Below are 15,421 nucleotides of genomic sequence, written 5' to 3' on the forward strand. Positions count from 1 at the left end.
ACCACGCTTCACCCAAGATATTTCTTGCATCCACAGATCGTGCGATATTCCTATTCTACCTGACCTAAGCGGGTATATCAAAGCCACCAACAACTTCATTCTTTATGAGTTCTTTCTCCCCCATTTCTCCCTTTCTTCTGGACCCAGAGGCGATCATTCTGAGTGAAGTTCTGGCTCTAGAGGGCATCTGGTTGCTAAGAGACAGGACGCTGGGAGGGTGGGGACGCTGCACTGCGACAGGCCTGAGAAAGAATTCGAGGGGGGCGGGGAAGAAACCGGCAAAGGCTAGGCCGAGTAGCCGCTCTTCGCAGCACCCGCTCCCTGCATCCGAAAGGAGCTCGTCGTTCATTGGCTGCGCCGCTGCGGCGCTGGCCTGCGATTGGCCAGGCGGCGTCGATCTCCGCGTTCCCCGCCCCGCAGCTCTGGTACCCCAGCGGTTGGGTTTGCGGGTCTGGTCGCGGCCGCTTCATGGCGCGGGCGGTACCGGGCTCTGCAGGTGACGGGGGCGAAGCGAGGGCCATTGCGGCCTAGAGGTGAGTGACGAGCTGAGGGAGTTCGGGGGCTGGTTGGGGGCGGAAAGTGCGGCGAGAGGCGTTACCTTTGGAGGCTAGCGGCCCCCTCTGCGGCCTCCTCCGCTTTAGAGCCGGGCGGGAGTCTCGCTAGTGGAAAGTGCCCCCGAACCGCCCCCACGTGCATCGAGCGGCCCGCCGGCTCTGCCTTCTCCAGATCTCCAAAGCCGGTCCCTCTAGTGAACCAGCTGACGGAGCACGGCGTCTGCCGTCCTGGCCCCACCCCTAGTCCCTGCCCTGCATCTTCCCCTGCCTCGGCCCACTGCTTTCCCTGCGCCTTTGTCCACCCCTCACCCGCTCAGCGCCCAGAGTTTCTGCACCCGAGGGGAGGCGGGAGACCACCAAGGTCTGGGCTGCCTTAGAGGACGTGCAGTGCAGCGAGCCTCTGGGTCGAAGGTTGCGGGTCTTTGATGTGTTCTTTCTAGGTTTCAATTGTGGTTTTATTTTCTCCTTCACTATGAAAGCCAGATGCCCGTTCTCGTGGTCAGAAAGCCTGGGCACAAGGCTTCTACCCTGGTGATGACTCAGTGTTGTCGCCCATCCTCTGTTATGCCAGAGGCCTTTGACCTGCCCTGCTGGCCCCTCTAGCACCTATCCTTCTCCGCCTAGGGGCAAAGTCTCTGTCTACCAGATCTTTTTCTATTTGAAAATAGGAAAAACAGATGCCAGTGTTGGACCTCTGTTTGGTCTTGTTAGTACATTTAAACTCCCATCGTGGAAATGGAGAGGGCATGAGATGTGTTAAAAAGTGTAGAGTATTTAGAGTAGTAAACAATTTTTATTTTTGGTAAATAACATGTTTCATACTAAACATTAGCATGTTTTTAATATTTTATCATGAATGGGAGTAAATCTAGTAATAGTATAATTTGAGTTTCAAACTTTTTCTTATTGGCAGTTTTTGATAAGTCTGTACTTCTTTTCCAGAAGGGGATGCACAGTTGCAGCTACTCTGAGAGAATTCTGACTCTAGGGATGCTTTCTTGAACATCTGTTTAACTGGAATTAATTCTGGGTAGTTTTCACTTGCTTGGTGTGATTCAGTTGTGTAAGGAAAATATCAACAGAAAAAAATTCTTTTTCACGTTTAGATGATGTTCAGTTGAGTTAGTTCAGTTACTCAGTCGTGTCGGACTCTTTGTGACCCCATGGACTGCAGCAGGCCAGGCCTCCCTGTTCATAGCCAACTCCTGGGGTTTACTCAAACTCATGTCCATTGAGTCAGTGATGCCATCCAACTGTCTCATCCTCTGTCGTCCCCTTCTCCTCCTGCCTTCAATCTTTCCCAGCATCAGGGTCTTTTCAAATGAGTCAGTTCTTCGAATCAGGTGGCCAAAGTATTGGAGTTTCAGCTTTAGCATCAGTCTGTCCAATGAATATTCAGGACTGATTTCCTTTAAGATGGACTTGTTTGATCTCCTTACAGTCCAAGAGACCCTCAAGAGGCTTCTCCAACACCACAATTCAAAAGCATCAATTATTCAGTGCTCAGCTTTCTTTATAGTCCAGCTCTCACATCCATATATAACTACTGGAAAAACCATAGCCTTGACTAGACAGACCTTTGCTGGCAAAGAATGTCTCTGCTTTTTAATGTGCTGACTAGGTTGGTTGTAACTTTTCTTCCAAGGAGCAAATGTCTTTTAGTTTCATGGCTGCAATCACCATCTGCAGTGATTTTGGACCCCAAGAATATAAAGTCTATCACTGTTTCCATTGTCTCCCCATCTATTTGCCATGAAATGATGGGACTGGATGCCATGATCTTAGTTTTCTCAGTGTTGAACCTCAAACCAACTTTTTCACTCTCCTCTTTCACTTTTATCAAGAGGCTCTTTAGTTCTTCTTCACTTTCTGCCACAAGGGTGGTGTCATCTGCATATCTGAGGTTATTGATATTTCTCCCGGCAATCTTGATTCCAGCTTGTGCTTCTTCCAGCCCAGCGTTTCTCATGATGTACTCTGCATATAAGTTAAATAAGCAGGGTGACAATATACAGCCTTGAAGGACTCCTTTTCCTATTTGGAACCAGTCTGTTGTTCCATGTCCAGTTCTAACTGTTGCTTCCTGACCTGCATACAGATTTCTCAAGAGGCAGGTCAGGTGGTCTGGTATTCCCATCTCTTTAAGAATTTTCCAGAGTTTGTTGTGGTCCACACAGTCAGAGGCTTTCGCATAGTCAATAAAGTAGAAGTAGATGTTTTTCTGGAACTCTCTTGCTTTTTCGATGTTTCAGCAGATGTTGGCAATATGATTTCTGCTTCCTCGGCCTTTTCTAAATCCACCTTGAACATCTGGAAGTTCACAGTTCATGTACTGTTGAAGCCTGGCTTGGAGAAATTTGAGCATTACTTTACAAGCCTGTGAGATGAGTGCAATTGTGCGGTAGTTTGAGCATTCTTTGACATTGCCTTTCTTTGGGATTGGAATGAAAACGGACCTTTTCCAGTCCTGTGGCCATGCCGAGTTTTCCAAATTTGCTGGCATATTGAGTGCAGCACTTTGACAGCATCATCCTTTAGGATTTGAAATAGCTCAACTGGAATTCCATCACCTCCACTAGCGTTCGTAGTGATGCTTCCTGAGGCCCACTTGACTTCACATTCCAGAATATCTGGCTCTAAGTTGGTGATCACACCATCGTGATTATCTGGGTCGTAAAGATCTTTCTGTACAGTTCTTCTATGTCTTTTTGCCACCTCTTCTTAATATCTTCTGCTTCTGTTAGGTCCATACCATTTCTGTCCTTTATCGAGCCCATCTTTGCATGAAATGTTCCCTTAGTATCTCTAATTTTCTTGAGGATATCTCCAGTCCTTCCCATTCTCTTGTTTTCCTCTAGTTCTTTGCATTGATCACTGAGGAAGGCTTTCTTATCTCTCCTTGCTATTCTTTGGAACTCTGCATTCAAATGCATATATCTTTCCTTTTCTCCTTTGCCTTTCGCTTCTTTTCTATTCACAGCTATTTGTAAGACTTCCTCTGATAACTATTTTGCCTTTTTGCATTTATTTTCCTTGGGATGGTCTTGATCACTGCCTCCTCTATAATGTCACAAACCTCCATCCATAGTTCTTCAGGCACTCTGTTTGTCACTTCCACTGTATAATCATAAGGGATTTGATTTAGGTCATACCTGAATGGTCTAGTGGTTTTCCCTACTTTGTTCAATTTCAGTCTGAATTTGCAATAAGGAGTTCATGATCTGTGCCACAGTCAGCTCCTGGTCTTGTTTTTGCTGACTGTACAGAGCTTCTCCATCTTTGGCTGCAAAGAATATAATCAATCTGATTTCTTTATTGACCATCTGGTGATGTCCATGTGTAGAGTTGTCTCTTGTGTTGTTGGAAGAGGGTGTTTGCTATGACCAGTGTGTTCTTTTGGCAAAACTCTATTAGCCTTTGCCCTGCTTCATCCTGTACTCCAAGGCCAAATTTGCCCTGTTACTCCAGGTATTTCTTGACTTCTACTTGTGCATTCCCGTCCCCTGTCATGAAAAGGACATCGTTTTGGGGTGTTAGTTCTGTAAGGTCTTGTAGGTCTTCATAGAACCATTTAAGTTCAGTTTCTTCAGCATTACTGGTCAGGGCATAGACTTAGATTACTGTGATACTGAATGGTTTACTGTGGAAACGGACAGAGATCATTCTTTCGTTTTTGAGATTGCACCAAGTACTGCATTTCAGACTCTTTTGTTGACTATGATGGTTACTCCATTTCTTCTAAGGGATTCTTGCCCACAGTAGTGGATATAATGGTCATCTGAGTTAAATTCACCCATTCCAGTCTGTTTTAGTCCACTGATTCCTAAAATGTCGATGTTAGATGATGTAAATTAAACATGTATTATAAATGAGTATTTATACAGGTATGGAATACACATACAAGTTTGAAAATATTTTATATTAATTGTATTTTTGATTAGCTAACAGGTACCTCCACATTGTAGGCCACAATAAATATTTTAGAAATTTTTAAGTAATCTTTTTGGAAATAAAGTAAAAACAGCACCCAAATCCTTGCCCTGTATTCTGTTTCAGACTGTTTTCTATTGAGGCTCAAACAGAATTGTAATAAAATACTCCATGCCCCAACATAGTTCTCAAATTGTGTGGTATGAAGTGATGATGTGCTAGGTACACAAGTAGAAAACAATGAAGTTCTGTAAAATCTATTTTCAGCTGGGCTCAAGGCAGTGTTTTACAGTTCTTAAAGTAGTTTTTGAAAATTTTTATGCCAGTAAAGTGGCCAAAATAAGAAATAATTATTGATCACCTTCTGTATGCCAGGTAGTGTGTTATATATATTATCTAATCCTTACAATAACGTCAGAGGTAGGTATTATTTTCCTTGTATTATAGTCAAGACCATTGAAATCATAGGTTGTACTGCTGGAAATGGTAACTAGATAAGAATCTAGATCTGATTTTGCACTCATTTTGTTGAGAGCTTACTTCATTGGAAAGTCAGTGTCTCTCCTTTTCATCTGTTATATTTATCTTTATGAATCTGTTTAATCCTAGGCTCTTGGGAATGATAATGTTACTGTTATAAACATTACGTAGTACTAAGTGCCGGGTAACACTATCCATGTATCTTCAAAAGTATATGGGCTAGCTACTATTATTCTTTGTTTTACAGATGAGAAAACTGAGGCATAGAGTACGTAATCTGAACCAGATAATACCTTAAGTGGTGGAACCAGGACAAAAATTTGGGCAGTCTAGCTCCAGGGTCCATACGCAACACGATTCTGGGCCTTCAGCAAGGTACCTGTCTGGTTGCTAGGAAGTTGTAATTTTCTTGTTTCTTTCTAATGTTCATGCAGAAGCATGTAGGATAAATCTATTATGTCTACCACCCGATGTCCTGCATCAGTGTTTTACGTATACAATGATGTAGTACTAATCATTGTTAACGCTTCACTGAGAGTTTTTGCATTCCAGTTTCCCATTCCAACATTTAAACATCTCACATTATCCTTAACTTGATCCTAGGTGATCAGTTCAGTCACTCAGTCATGTCCGACTCTTTGCAACCCCATGGACTACAGCACGCCAGGCCTCCCTGTCTATCACCAACTCCCAGAGTTTACTCAGACTCATGTCCATTGAGTCAGTGATGCCATCCAGCCATCTCATCCTCTGTCATCCCTTTCTCCTTCCCACCTTCAGTCTTTCCCAGCATCAGGGTCTTTTCAAATGAGTCAGCTCTTCCCATCAGGTGGCCAAAGTATTGGAGTTTCAGCTTTAGCATTAGTCCTTCCAATGAATATTCAGGACTGATTTCCTTTTAGGATGGATTGGTTGTATCTCCTTGCAGTCCAAGGGACTCTCAAGAGTCTTTTCCAACACTACAGTTCAAAAGCATCAATTCTTTGGTGCTCAGATTTCTTTATAGTCCAGCTCTCACATCCATATATAACTACTGGAAAAACCATAGCTTTGACTAGATGAACCTTTGCTGGCAAAATAATGTCTCTACTTTTTAATATGCTGACTAGATTGGTCATAACTTTTCTTCCAAGGAGTAAGCGTCTTTTAATTTCATGGCTGCAGTCACCATCTGCAGTGATTTTGGAGCCCCCCAAAATAAAGTCTGCCACTGTTTCCCCATCTATTTGCCATGAAGTGATGGGACCGGATGCCATGATCTTAGTTTTCTGAATGTTGAACTTTAAGCCAACTTTTTCACTCTCCTCTTTCACTTTCATCAAGAGGTTCTTCAGGTCTTCTTCACTTTCTGCTACAAGGGTGGTGTCATCTGTGTATGTGAGGTTATTGATATTTCTCCCAGCAACATTGATTCCAGCTTGTGTTTCATCCAGCCCAGCGTTTCTCATGATGCATTCTGCATATAAATTAAATAAGCAGGGTGACAATATGCAGCCTTGATGTACTCCTTTTCCTGTTTGGAACCAGTCTGTTGTTCCATGTCCAGTTCTAACTGTAGAATAGGGGATAGGCTACCCACTCCAATATTCCTGACCTGCATACAGATTTCTCAGGAGGCAGGTCAGATAGTCTGGTATTCCCATCTCTTTAAGAAATTTCCAGAGTTTGTTGTGGTCCACATAGTCAAAGGCTTTGGCATAGTCAATAAAACAGAAATAGATGTTTTTCTGGAACTTTCTTGCTTTTTCAGTGATCCAGTGAATGTTGGCAATTTGATCTCTGCTTCCTCTGCCTTTTCTAAATCCAGCTTGAACATCTGGAAGTTCATGATTCATGTATTGTTAAAGCGTGGCTTGGAGAATTTTGAGCATTACTTTGCTAGTATGTGCTGCTGCTGCTGCTGAGTCGCTTCAGTTGTGTCCGACTCTGTGCGACCCCATAGACGGCAGCCCAACAGGCTCTCCCTTCCCTGGGATTCTCCAGGCAAGAACACTGGAGTGGGTTGCCATTTCCTTCTCCAAAGTATGAAAGTGAAAAGTAAAAGTGAAGTCGCGCAGTCGTGTCCGACTCTGCGACCCCATGGACTGCAGCCTACGAGGCTACTCCGTCCATGGGATTTTCCAGGCAAGAGTATTGGAGTGGGGTGCCATTGCCTTCTAGTGTGTGAGATGAGTGCAATTGTGCAGTAGTTTGAGGATTCTTTGACATTGCCTTTCTTTGGGATTGGAATGAAAACTGACCTTTTCCGGTCGTTTGGCCACTGCTGAGTTTTCCAAATTTGCTGGCATATTGAGTGTAGGACTTTCACAGCATCATCTTTTAGGATTTGAAATAGCTCGACTGAAATTCCATCACCTCTACTAGCTTTGTTTGCAGTGATGCTTCCTAAGGCCCACTTGACTTCACATTCCAGGATGTCTGGCTATAGGTGAGGGATCACACCATCATGAATATTTGGTTCGTGAAGATCTTTTTTGTACAGTTCTTCTCTGTATTCCTGCCACCTTTTCTTAATATCTTCTGCTTCTGTTAGGTCCATACCATAGGTACTGTTATTTTATGCTGCATCAGATTTGTGAGGTGCTTTTTTCACAGTGCTTTCACAAAATAATCTCTTTGATTATTTATATAAAGTCAATCAGAGGTATACCTGATAGCTCAGTTGGTAAAGAATCTGCCTGCAATGCAGGAGACCTGGTTCAGTTCCTTGCTTGGGAAGATACTCTGGAGAAGGGATAGGCTCCCCACTCCAATATTCTTGTGCTTGCCTTGTGGCTCAGCTGGTAAAGAATCCACCTGCAATGTTGAGAGATCTGGGTTCGATCCCTGGGTTTGGAAGATCCTCTGGTGAAGGGAAAGGCTACCCACTTCAGTATTCTGGCCTGGAGAATTCCATGGACTGTATAGTCCGTGGGGTGCAAAGAGTATGACACGACTGAGCGATTTTCACTTTCACTTTTCATAGGTTATTACCATCACTTAATTTCATTGCAGAAGATCAGGTGACCTGCTCTCATTAATTTGTGTGGAGTTAAACCTCAAACCTAAGTTTCAGATTTCTATGTGCATTGCTTCTTCCACTGTAGTAGTGTGTCAGTGTATCTCTGCTTTATACTTCTTTTCCTAAAATAGGTAACATTTTTCCATAAGAACAGTTTTGTTTTGGGGGATTTATATTTCCAGCACAGATTCAGCATCAATAAAGTCATTGTTGTTGTTCAGTCGCCCAGTCGTGTTTCACTCTTTGCAACCCCATGAATTGCAGCATGCCAGTCATGCCCGTCCCTCACCATCTCCTGAAGTTTGCCCTAAGTTCATGTCCATTGCATTGGAGATGCCATCCAGCCTTCTCATCCTCAGATGCCCTCTTCTTCTGCCCTCAATCTTTCCCAGCATCAGGGACTTACTTGTCCATTGAGTTAGCACTTTGCATCTGATGACCAAATATTGGAGTTTCAATATTTCAACATGTGTCCTTCAAGTGAGTGTTCAGGGTTGATTTCCCTTAAGATTGACTGATTTGATCTCCTTGCTGTCCAAAGGACTTTTCAAGAGTCTTCGTCAGCAACACAGTTCAAAGGCATCAATTCTTTGGGGCTCCACCTTCTTTATGGTCAAGCTCTCACAACCGTACATGATCACTGAGAAGACCATAGCCTTGACTATACGAACGTTTGTCGGCAGAGTAATGTGTCTGCTTTTCAACACATTGTCTAGGTTTGTCCTAGCTTTCCTGCCAAGAAGCAAATGTCTTCTAATTTCATGAGTGCAGTCACCATCCGCAGTGACTTTAGAGCCCAATAAAGTCATCAGTTCAGTCGCTCAGTCGTGTCCGACTGTTTGCGACCCCATGAATCGCAGCACGCCAGGCCTCCCTGTCCATCACCAACTCCCGGAGTTCACTCAGACTCATGTCCATCGAGTCAGTGATGCCATCCAGCCATCTCATCTGCTGTCGTCCCCTTCTCCTCCTGCCCCCAATCCCTCCCAGCATCAGAGTCTTTTCCAATGAGTCAACTCTTCGCATGAGGTGGCCAAAGTACTGGAGTTTCAACTTTAGCATCATTCCTTCCAAAGAAATCCCAGGGCTGATCTCCTTCAGAATGGACTGGTTGGATCTCCTTGCAGTCCAAGGGATTCTCAAGAGTCTTCTCCAACACCACAGTTCAAAAGCATCAATTCTTCGGTGCTCAGCCTTCTTCACAGTCCAACTTTCACATCCATACATGACCACAGGAAAAACCATAGCCTTGACTAGACAGACCTTTGTTGGCAAGGTAATGTCTCTGCTTTTGAATATGCTATCTAGGTTGGTCATAACTTTCCTTCCAAGGAGTAAGCGTCTCTTAATTTCATGGCTGCAGTCACCATCTGCAGTGATTTTGGAGCCCCCCCAAAAAAAGTCTAACACTGTTTCCACTGTTTGCCCATCTATTTCCCATGAAGTGATGGGACCGGATGCCATGATCTTCGTTTTCTGAATGTTGAGCTTTAAGCCAACTTTTTAACTCTCCTCTTTCACTTTCATCAAGAGGCTTTTTAGTTCCTCTTCCCTTTCTGCCATAAGGGTGGTGTCATCTGCATATCTGAGGTTATTGATATTTCTCTCGGCAATCTTGATTCCAGCTTGTGCTTCTTCCAGCCCAGCATTTCTCATGATGTACTCTGCATATAAGTTAAATAAGCAGGGTGACAATATACAGCCTTGACGTACTCCTTTTCCTATTTGGAACCAGTCTGTTGTTCCATGTCCAGTTCCAACTGTTGCTTCCTGACCTGCATACAGATTTCTCAAGAGGCAGGTCAGGTGGTCTGGTATTCCCATCTCTTTTAGAACTGTCCAGAGTTTATTGTGATCCACACAGTCAAAGGCTTTAGCATAGTCAATAAAGCAGAAATAGATGCTTTTCTGGAACTCTCTTGCTTTTTCCATGATCCAGCCCATGTTGGCAATTTGATCTCTGGTTCCTCTGCCTTTTCTAAAACCAGCTTAAACATCAAGAAGTTCACGGTTCACGTTTTGCTGAAGCCTGGCTTGGAGAATTTTGAGCATTACTTTAGTAGCATGTGAGATTCTTTGGCATTGCCTTTCTTTGGGCTTGGAATGAAAACTGACCTTTTCCAGTCCTGTGGCCACTGCTGAGTTTTCTAAATTTGCTGGCATATTGAGTGCAGAACTTTCACAGCATCGTCTTTCAGTATTTGAAATAGCTCAACTGGAATTCCATCACCTCCACTAACTTTGTTCGTAGTGATGCTTTCTAAGGCCCACTTGACTTCACATTCCAGGATATCTGGCTCTAGGTCAGTGATCACATCATCATCATTATCTGGGTCGTGAAGATCTTTTATGTACAGTTCGTCTGTGTATTCTTGCCACCTCTTCTTAATATCTTCTGCTTCTGTTAGGTCCATACCATTTCTGTCCTTTATTGAGCTCATCTTTGCATGAAATATTCCCTTGGCATCTCTAATTTTCTTGAAGAGATCTCTAGTCTTTCCTGTTCTGTTGTTTTCCTCTATTTCTTTGCATTGATCACTGAAGAAGGCTTTCTTATCTCTTCTTGCTATTCTTTGGAACTCTGCATTCAAATGCTTATATCTTTCCTGTAATCCTTTGCTTTTCCCTTCTCTTCTTTTCACAGCTATTTGTAAGGCTTCCCCAGACAGCCATTCTGCTTTTTTGCATTTCTTTTCCATGGGGATGGTCTTGATCCCTGTCTCCTGTACAATGTCACGAACCTCATTCCATAGTTCATCAGGCACTCTATCTATCAGATCTAGGCCCTTACATCTATTTCTCACTTCCACTGTATAATCATAAGGGATTTGATTTAGGTCATACCTGAATGGTCTAGTGGTTTTCCCTACTTTCTTCAATTTAAGTCTGAATTTGGTAATAAGGAGTTCATGATCTGAGCCACAGTCAGCTCCCAGTCTTGTTTTTATTGACTGTATAGAGCTTCTTCATCTTCTGCTGCAAAGAACGTAATCAGTCTGATTTCGGTGTTGACCATCTGGTGATGTCCATGTGTAGAGTCTTCTCTTGTGTTGTTGGAAGAGGGTGTTTGCTATGACCAGTGCATTTTCTTGGCAAAACTCCATTAGTCTTTGCCCTGCTTCATTCCGTATTCCAAGGCCAAATTTACCTGTTACTCCAGGTGTTTCTTGACTTCCTACTTTTGCCTTCCAGTCCCCTATAATGAAAAGGACATCTTTTTTGGGTGTTAGTTCTAAAAGGTCTTGTAGGTCTTCATAGAACCGTTCAACTTCAGCTTCTTCAGCGTTACTGGTTGGGGCATAGACTTGGATTACTGTGATATTGAATGGTTTGTCTTGGAAACAAACAGAGATCATTCTGTCATTTTTGAGATTGCATCCAAGTACTGCATTTCAGACTCTTTTGTTGACCATGATGGCTACTCCATTTCTTCTGAGGGATTCCTGTCCCTCAGTAGTAGATATAATGGTCATCTGAGTTAAATTCACCCATTCCAGTCCATTTCAGTTTGCTGATTCCTAGAATGTCGACATTCACTCTTGCCATCTCTTGTTTGACCACTTCCAATTTGCCTTGATTCATGGACCTGACATTCCAGGTTCCTATGCAGTATTGCTCTTTACAGCATCGGACCTTGCTTCTATCACCAGTCACATCCACAACTGGGTATTCTTTTTGCTTTGGCTCCATCCCTTCATTCTTTCTGGAGTTATTTCTGCACTGATCTCCAGTAGCATATTGGGCACCTACTGACCTGGGGAGTTTCTCTTTCAGTATCCTATCATTTTGCCTTTTCATAGTGTTCATGGGGTTCTCAAGGCAAGAATCCTGAAGTGGTTTGCCATTCCCTTCTCCAGTGGACCACATTCTGTCAGACCTCTCCACCGTGACCTGCCCATCTTGGGTTGCCCCACAGGCATGGCTTAGTTTCATTGAGTTAGACAAGGCTGTGGTCCTAGTGTGATTAGATTGACTAGTTTCCTGTGAGTATGGTTTCAGTGTGTCTGCCCTAAGTCATAGATATGACTACTGGTAAATCTTTTCATCTGTAAATATACATTCTAACTTCAGATACAATGCCTGGCCCATGGTGGAGGCTCAGTAAATGTTAATTTTTTAAAACAATTTCAGCTTTATTGAAGTATAATTGACATAAATACTCAAAGTTTTTTAAATTTGAAGGGAGTAGCTTTTTTGCTTCAGTACCACAGCCTTTTGCCTCCCTTGGCTCACAAGCAGAAGCTTTGGAAATTGCTTCATTGAATCATTACTAACTTCATAATGTTTAGACTCTGTCTCTCTCTGTCCTAAGCCATCATTCCCATTTGCTATCTCCCCTATACTCTACTTCTCGAATGTAATGGAACGAGCATGGATCTGAGAGTCAGTTTTACCTGGGTCTTTGTTCTGCCTCTTATTACCTCTGTGGCCTTGTCCAAATTATTTAACTTTTCTGAATGTGTTTCTTCATCTTGTAAAATTGGGGAAAGACTCTATCTTATAGGGTTGTGTGAGAATTGAAATAAGTTATCTAAAAGCCTTAGCACAGCTCCAGGCTCCTAGTAAACACCTGATAAAGAAGTTCTGAAAATTCTCTTAAGGTTGAAGGAGAGAGATTCTTTTTCTCTTTAATACTGGTCATCCCCTCCTCCACAATCCAACAGTTATTATTTGTCCCTCCTCTGCCCTTGCATGGCTCCCCTGTGCTTTGGCTCTCAGCAGATGATATTAAAATCATCTGTTTGTCTACCTGTATCCTCAGCTCTCTGCTAGTAAACTCCTTGAGGACAGGGACCATGTCATATTTATTGTGGTATTCCCAGTGCTTGGCCTGGGTTATAGTTGGTACTCGCTAAATGTTTATTGAGGTACATCCCTTTGGAAAGCCTTCCAGAGACTTTTTTTTCTTGTCATCATGTTGCCTGAAGATTTTGGACACACCTTTAGTCACTTGATTCAAGGTCTCCTGGATTGAACCAGAGGGTGTGTGATAGTAGGACCAGGGCGGGGAACCAAGTGAAAAAGCAGGGGAGGCCATCACTCTGCAGGAGTGCGTGTGAGTGTGTATGTGTGTAGAGGTGCTATGGCTTTTTATATATGAGAGTCAGAGGGTGTGTTTGGGTGTGTGTAAGGGTTAAACCTTGTCAGGCCAGTCGCCACATTGTTTCTGAAGACAAGGAATAAGAGAACTTGACAAAAAAATGTTTCAAACATATAAAAACAATGCTAATTACATTTGTTAATATAATCTCCTCACCATATATAATTCATAATCACATGCACAATAACTATTATGCTTATCCTAAAATGTCAGATTAACTTGGTTCTAAGTTTCATTTGGGAAGGCAATGGCAACCCACTCCAGTACTCTTGCCTGGAAAATCCCATGGACGGAGGAGCCTGGTGGGCTGCAGTCCATGGAGTCGCTAGGAGTCGGACACGACTGAGTGACTTCACTTTCACTTTTCACTTTCATGCACTGGAGAAGGAAATGGCAACCCACTCCAGTGTTCTTGCCTGGAAAATCCCAGGGACTGGGGAGCCTGGTGGGCTGCCGTCTCTGGGGTGGCACAGAGTCGGACATGACTGAAGCGACTTAGCAGCAACAGGAGCAGCAGCAGAAAGTTTCATTTGATTACACCTATCAAATTAAGTATACTCAGCTTTGATTGTAGCATGGACATTCAATCAAAGAGAGAGAACGTATGGCTTGGGACTGCAATGAAATTATCATGTAACTATCTTTTTTTTCACTGTTTAGCTCCACCATCCATGAACTGCTAATCAAAATGTAAATCAGCCACACATAAGAGGTTTTTTAATGAAGATATATTGTATTCAACTTTTTCTGTGTTTTGTTATGAAAAGCTTTTAACATACAGCAAAATGAAAAGAATTTTATAGTGAACACTTGTATACCCATCACTTATATTCTGTCCTTAACATTTTATCATATTTTTAAAATCACATATTTACCCAGCTGTATATCCTTCTAGGCTTCCCCGATGGCTCAGTGAGTAAAGAATCAACCTGCAGTGCAAAAGTCATAGGAGATGTGGGTTTGATCCCTGGATCGGGAAGATCCCCTCGAGGAGGGTAGGGCAGCCCACTCCAGTGTTCTTGCCCGGAGAATCCCATGGACAGAGGAGCCTCATGGGCTGCAGTCCATGGAGTTGCAAAGAGTTGGACACGACTGAGCAACTAAGCATGCACATCCTTGGATCCATGTATCTACCAATCCATAATATTCAAGTGCTATTATATTTGAAGAGACTTGAGCTATATATTCTGTGTTGACTTTTACTTCAGTTTCATTTTCCTTTTTTATAGTAGCAGTTAATTCTTAGGAATGAATTATAACTGATTTATAATGTTCTGAAAACATTTGGATTTCAGATGCAAATAAATTTGTCTTGTCTATTTCTAGTTCCAAAAGATGAGTCGTGGATATTCAGAAAACAACAATTTCCTAAATAATAACAACCAGATGGTATTGGACATGATCCTTTACCCATTAATTGGAATCCACCAGACCATCAATTGGGAAACTGTGGCAAGGCTTGTGCCTGGATTAACACCCAAAGAGGTAACTAACAGTCTTCCAGATAGCTACTGAAAAGAAATCAGAAAAAGTAATCAATTTAAAGGTGTAACTACTAAGAAAGAAGAAGTATTTGAGTTTCACATATTCATATGCATGTAAAAACTAAATATGCATAAAATATGACTTGACTATATATATAATCTATGTAGATATATGATTTATTAACCCACCTGCTATGATTAAATTCAGCCTATTTTACATATTTACAACTGAATGGGTAGATAAAACATTTGTAAATCCAGTTTTATTATTAAATTGCTAATGCTATGCTTCTCAGAATTGAGTAATATACAGACCTTTTTAAAGGAAAAAACTTGAAAACTTCCAGTGATGACCCAAATTACTATCACAGTGGAAATTAAATGTGCACTAACAATACCAGGTATAAACCCACCTATACAATCATAAACCAGATTTTACATTTTGTAGACACAAGGGAAAACTCAAACCAACATAATTCAAACTAATAAGCTTAATGTTATCAGTGTTTTGCTGAAATTAAATTGCGATTGTAATGCAAATATTGTATAGTCTTTTGTGGCACAAAATTTTTTGTGTTTAGCCTATATTGCCAAAAGTCCTTCAAAGCCTGTGTTCTTTCTCCACTTTTCTCTAACTTGTGGTGAAGTCTTGTGTTGCCCCAAGACATGACTTGCCTTCCCTTGGCATTAGCACATCTCTTCTCTACTAAGTTTGTTTTCTACCTTTGTCTTAAAATATTCTGTCATCCTAATGATTCAAATGATTTTTATTACTGTAATCCTCAGAAGCAAAACTTGTAACCTAAAAACTCTTATTGGGTACTCTTTCTGGTAATTCATCTCTGAACTCCAGTTTGAGAACACAGACCTC

At 42.2% G+C, this 15,421-nt stretch overlaps 1 protein-coding gene across 4 annotated transcripts in view; it reads left to right on the plus strand.

Annotated features, from left to right (window-relative positions):
* The first annotated feature begins 399 nt into the window (after positions 1-399).
* The window catches only part of SANBR (SANT and BTB domain regulator of CSR), a 62,842-nt gene continuing 47,820 nt past the window's right edge, over positions 400-15,421 (plus strand). For 3 of the 4 annotated variants that reach the window (XR_002181750.2, XM_070798732.1, XM_019970208.2), the window contains exons 1-2: positions 400-533; positions 14,393-14,551. Coding sequence is in view for 3 of the 4 variants with exons in the window: in XM_070798732.1 (XP_070654833.1) it covers positions 14,402-14,551 (150 nt within the window). In the remaining variant the exon portion in view is untranslated. Of the gene's footprint in view, positions 534-5,211; positions 5,340-14,392; positions 14,552-15,421 lie in introns of all 4 variants that reach the window. The other variant, XM_070798733.1, reaches the window with a different exon arrangement.

The sequence above is a fragment of the Bos indicus genome, chromosome 11, assembly GCF_029378745.1.
Source record: "Bos indicus isolate NIAB-ARS_2022 breed Sahiwal x Tharparkar chromosome 11, NIAB-ARS_B.indTharparkar_mat_pri_1.0, whole genome shotgun sequence".
NCBI classification, from domain to species: domain Eukaryota; kingdom Metazoa; phylum Chordata; class Mammalia; order Artiodactyla; family Bovidae; genus Bos; species Bos indicus.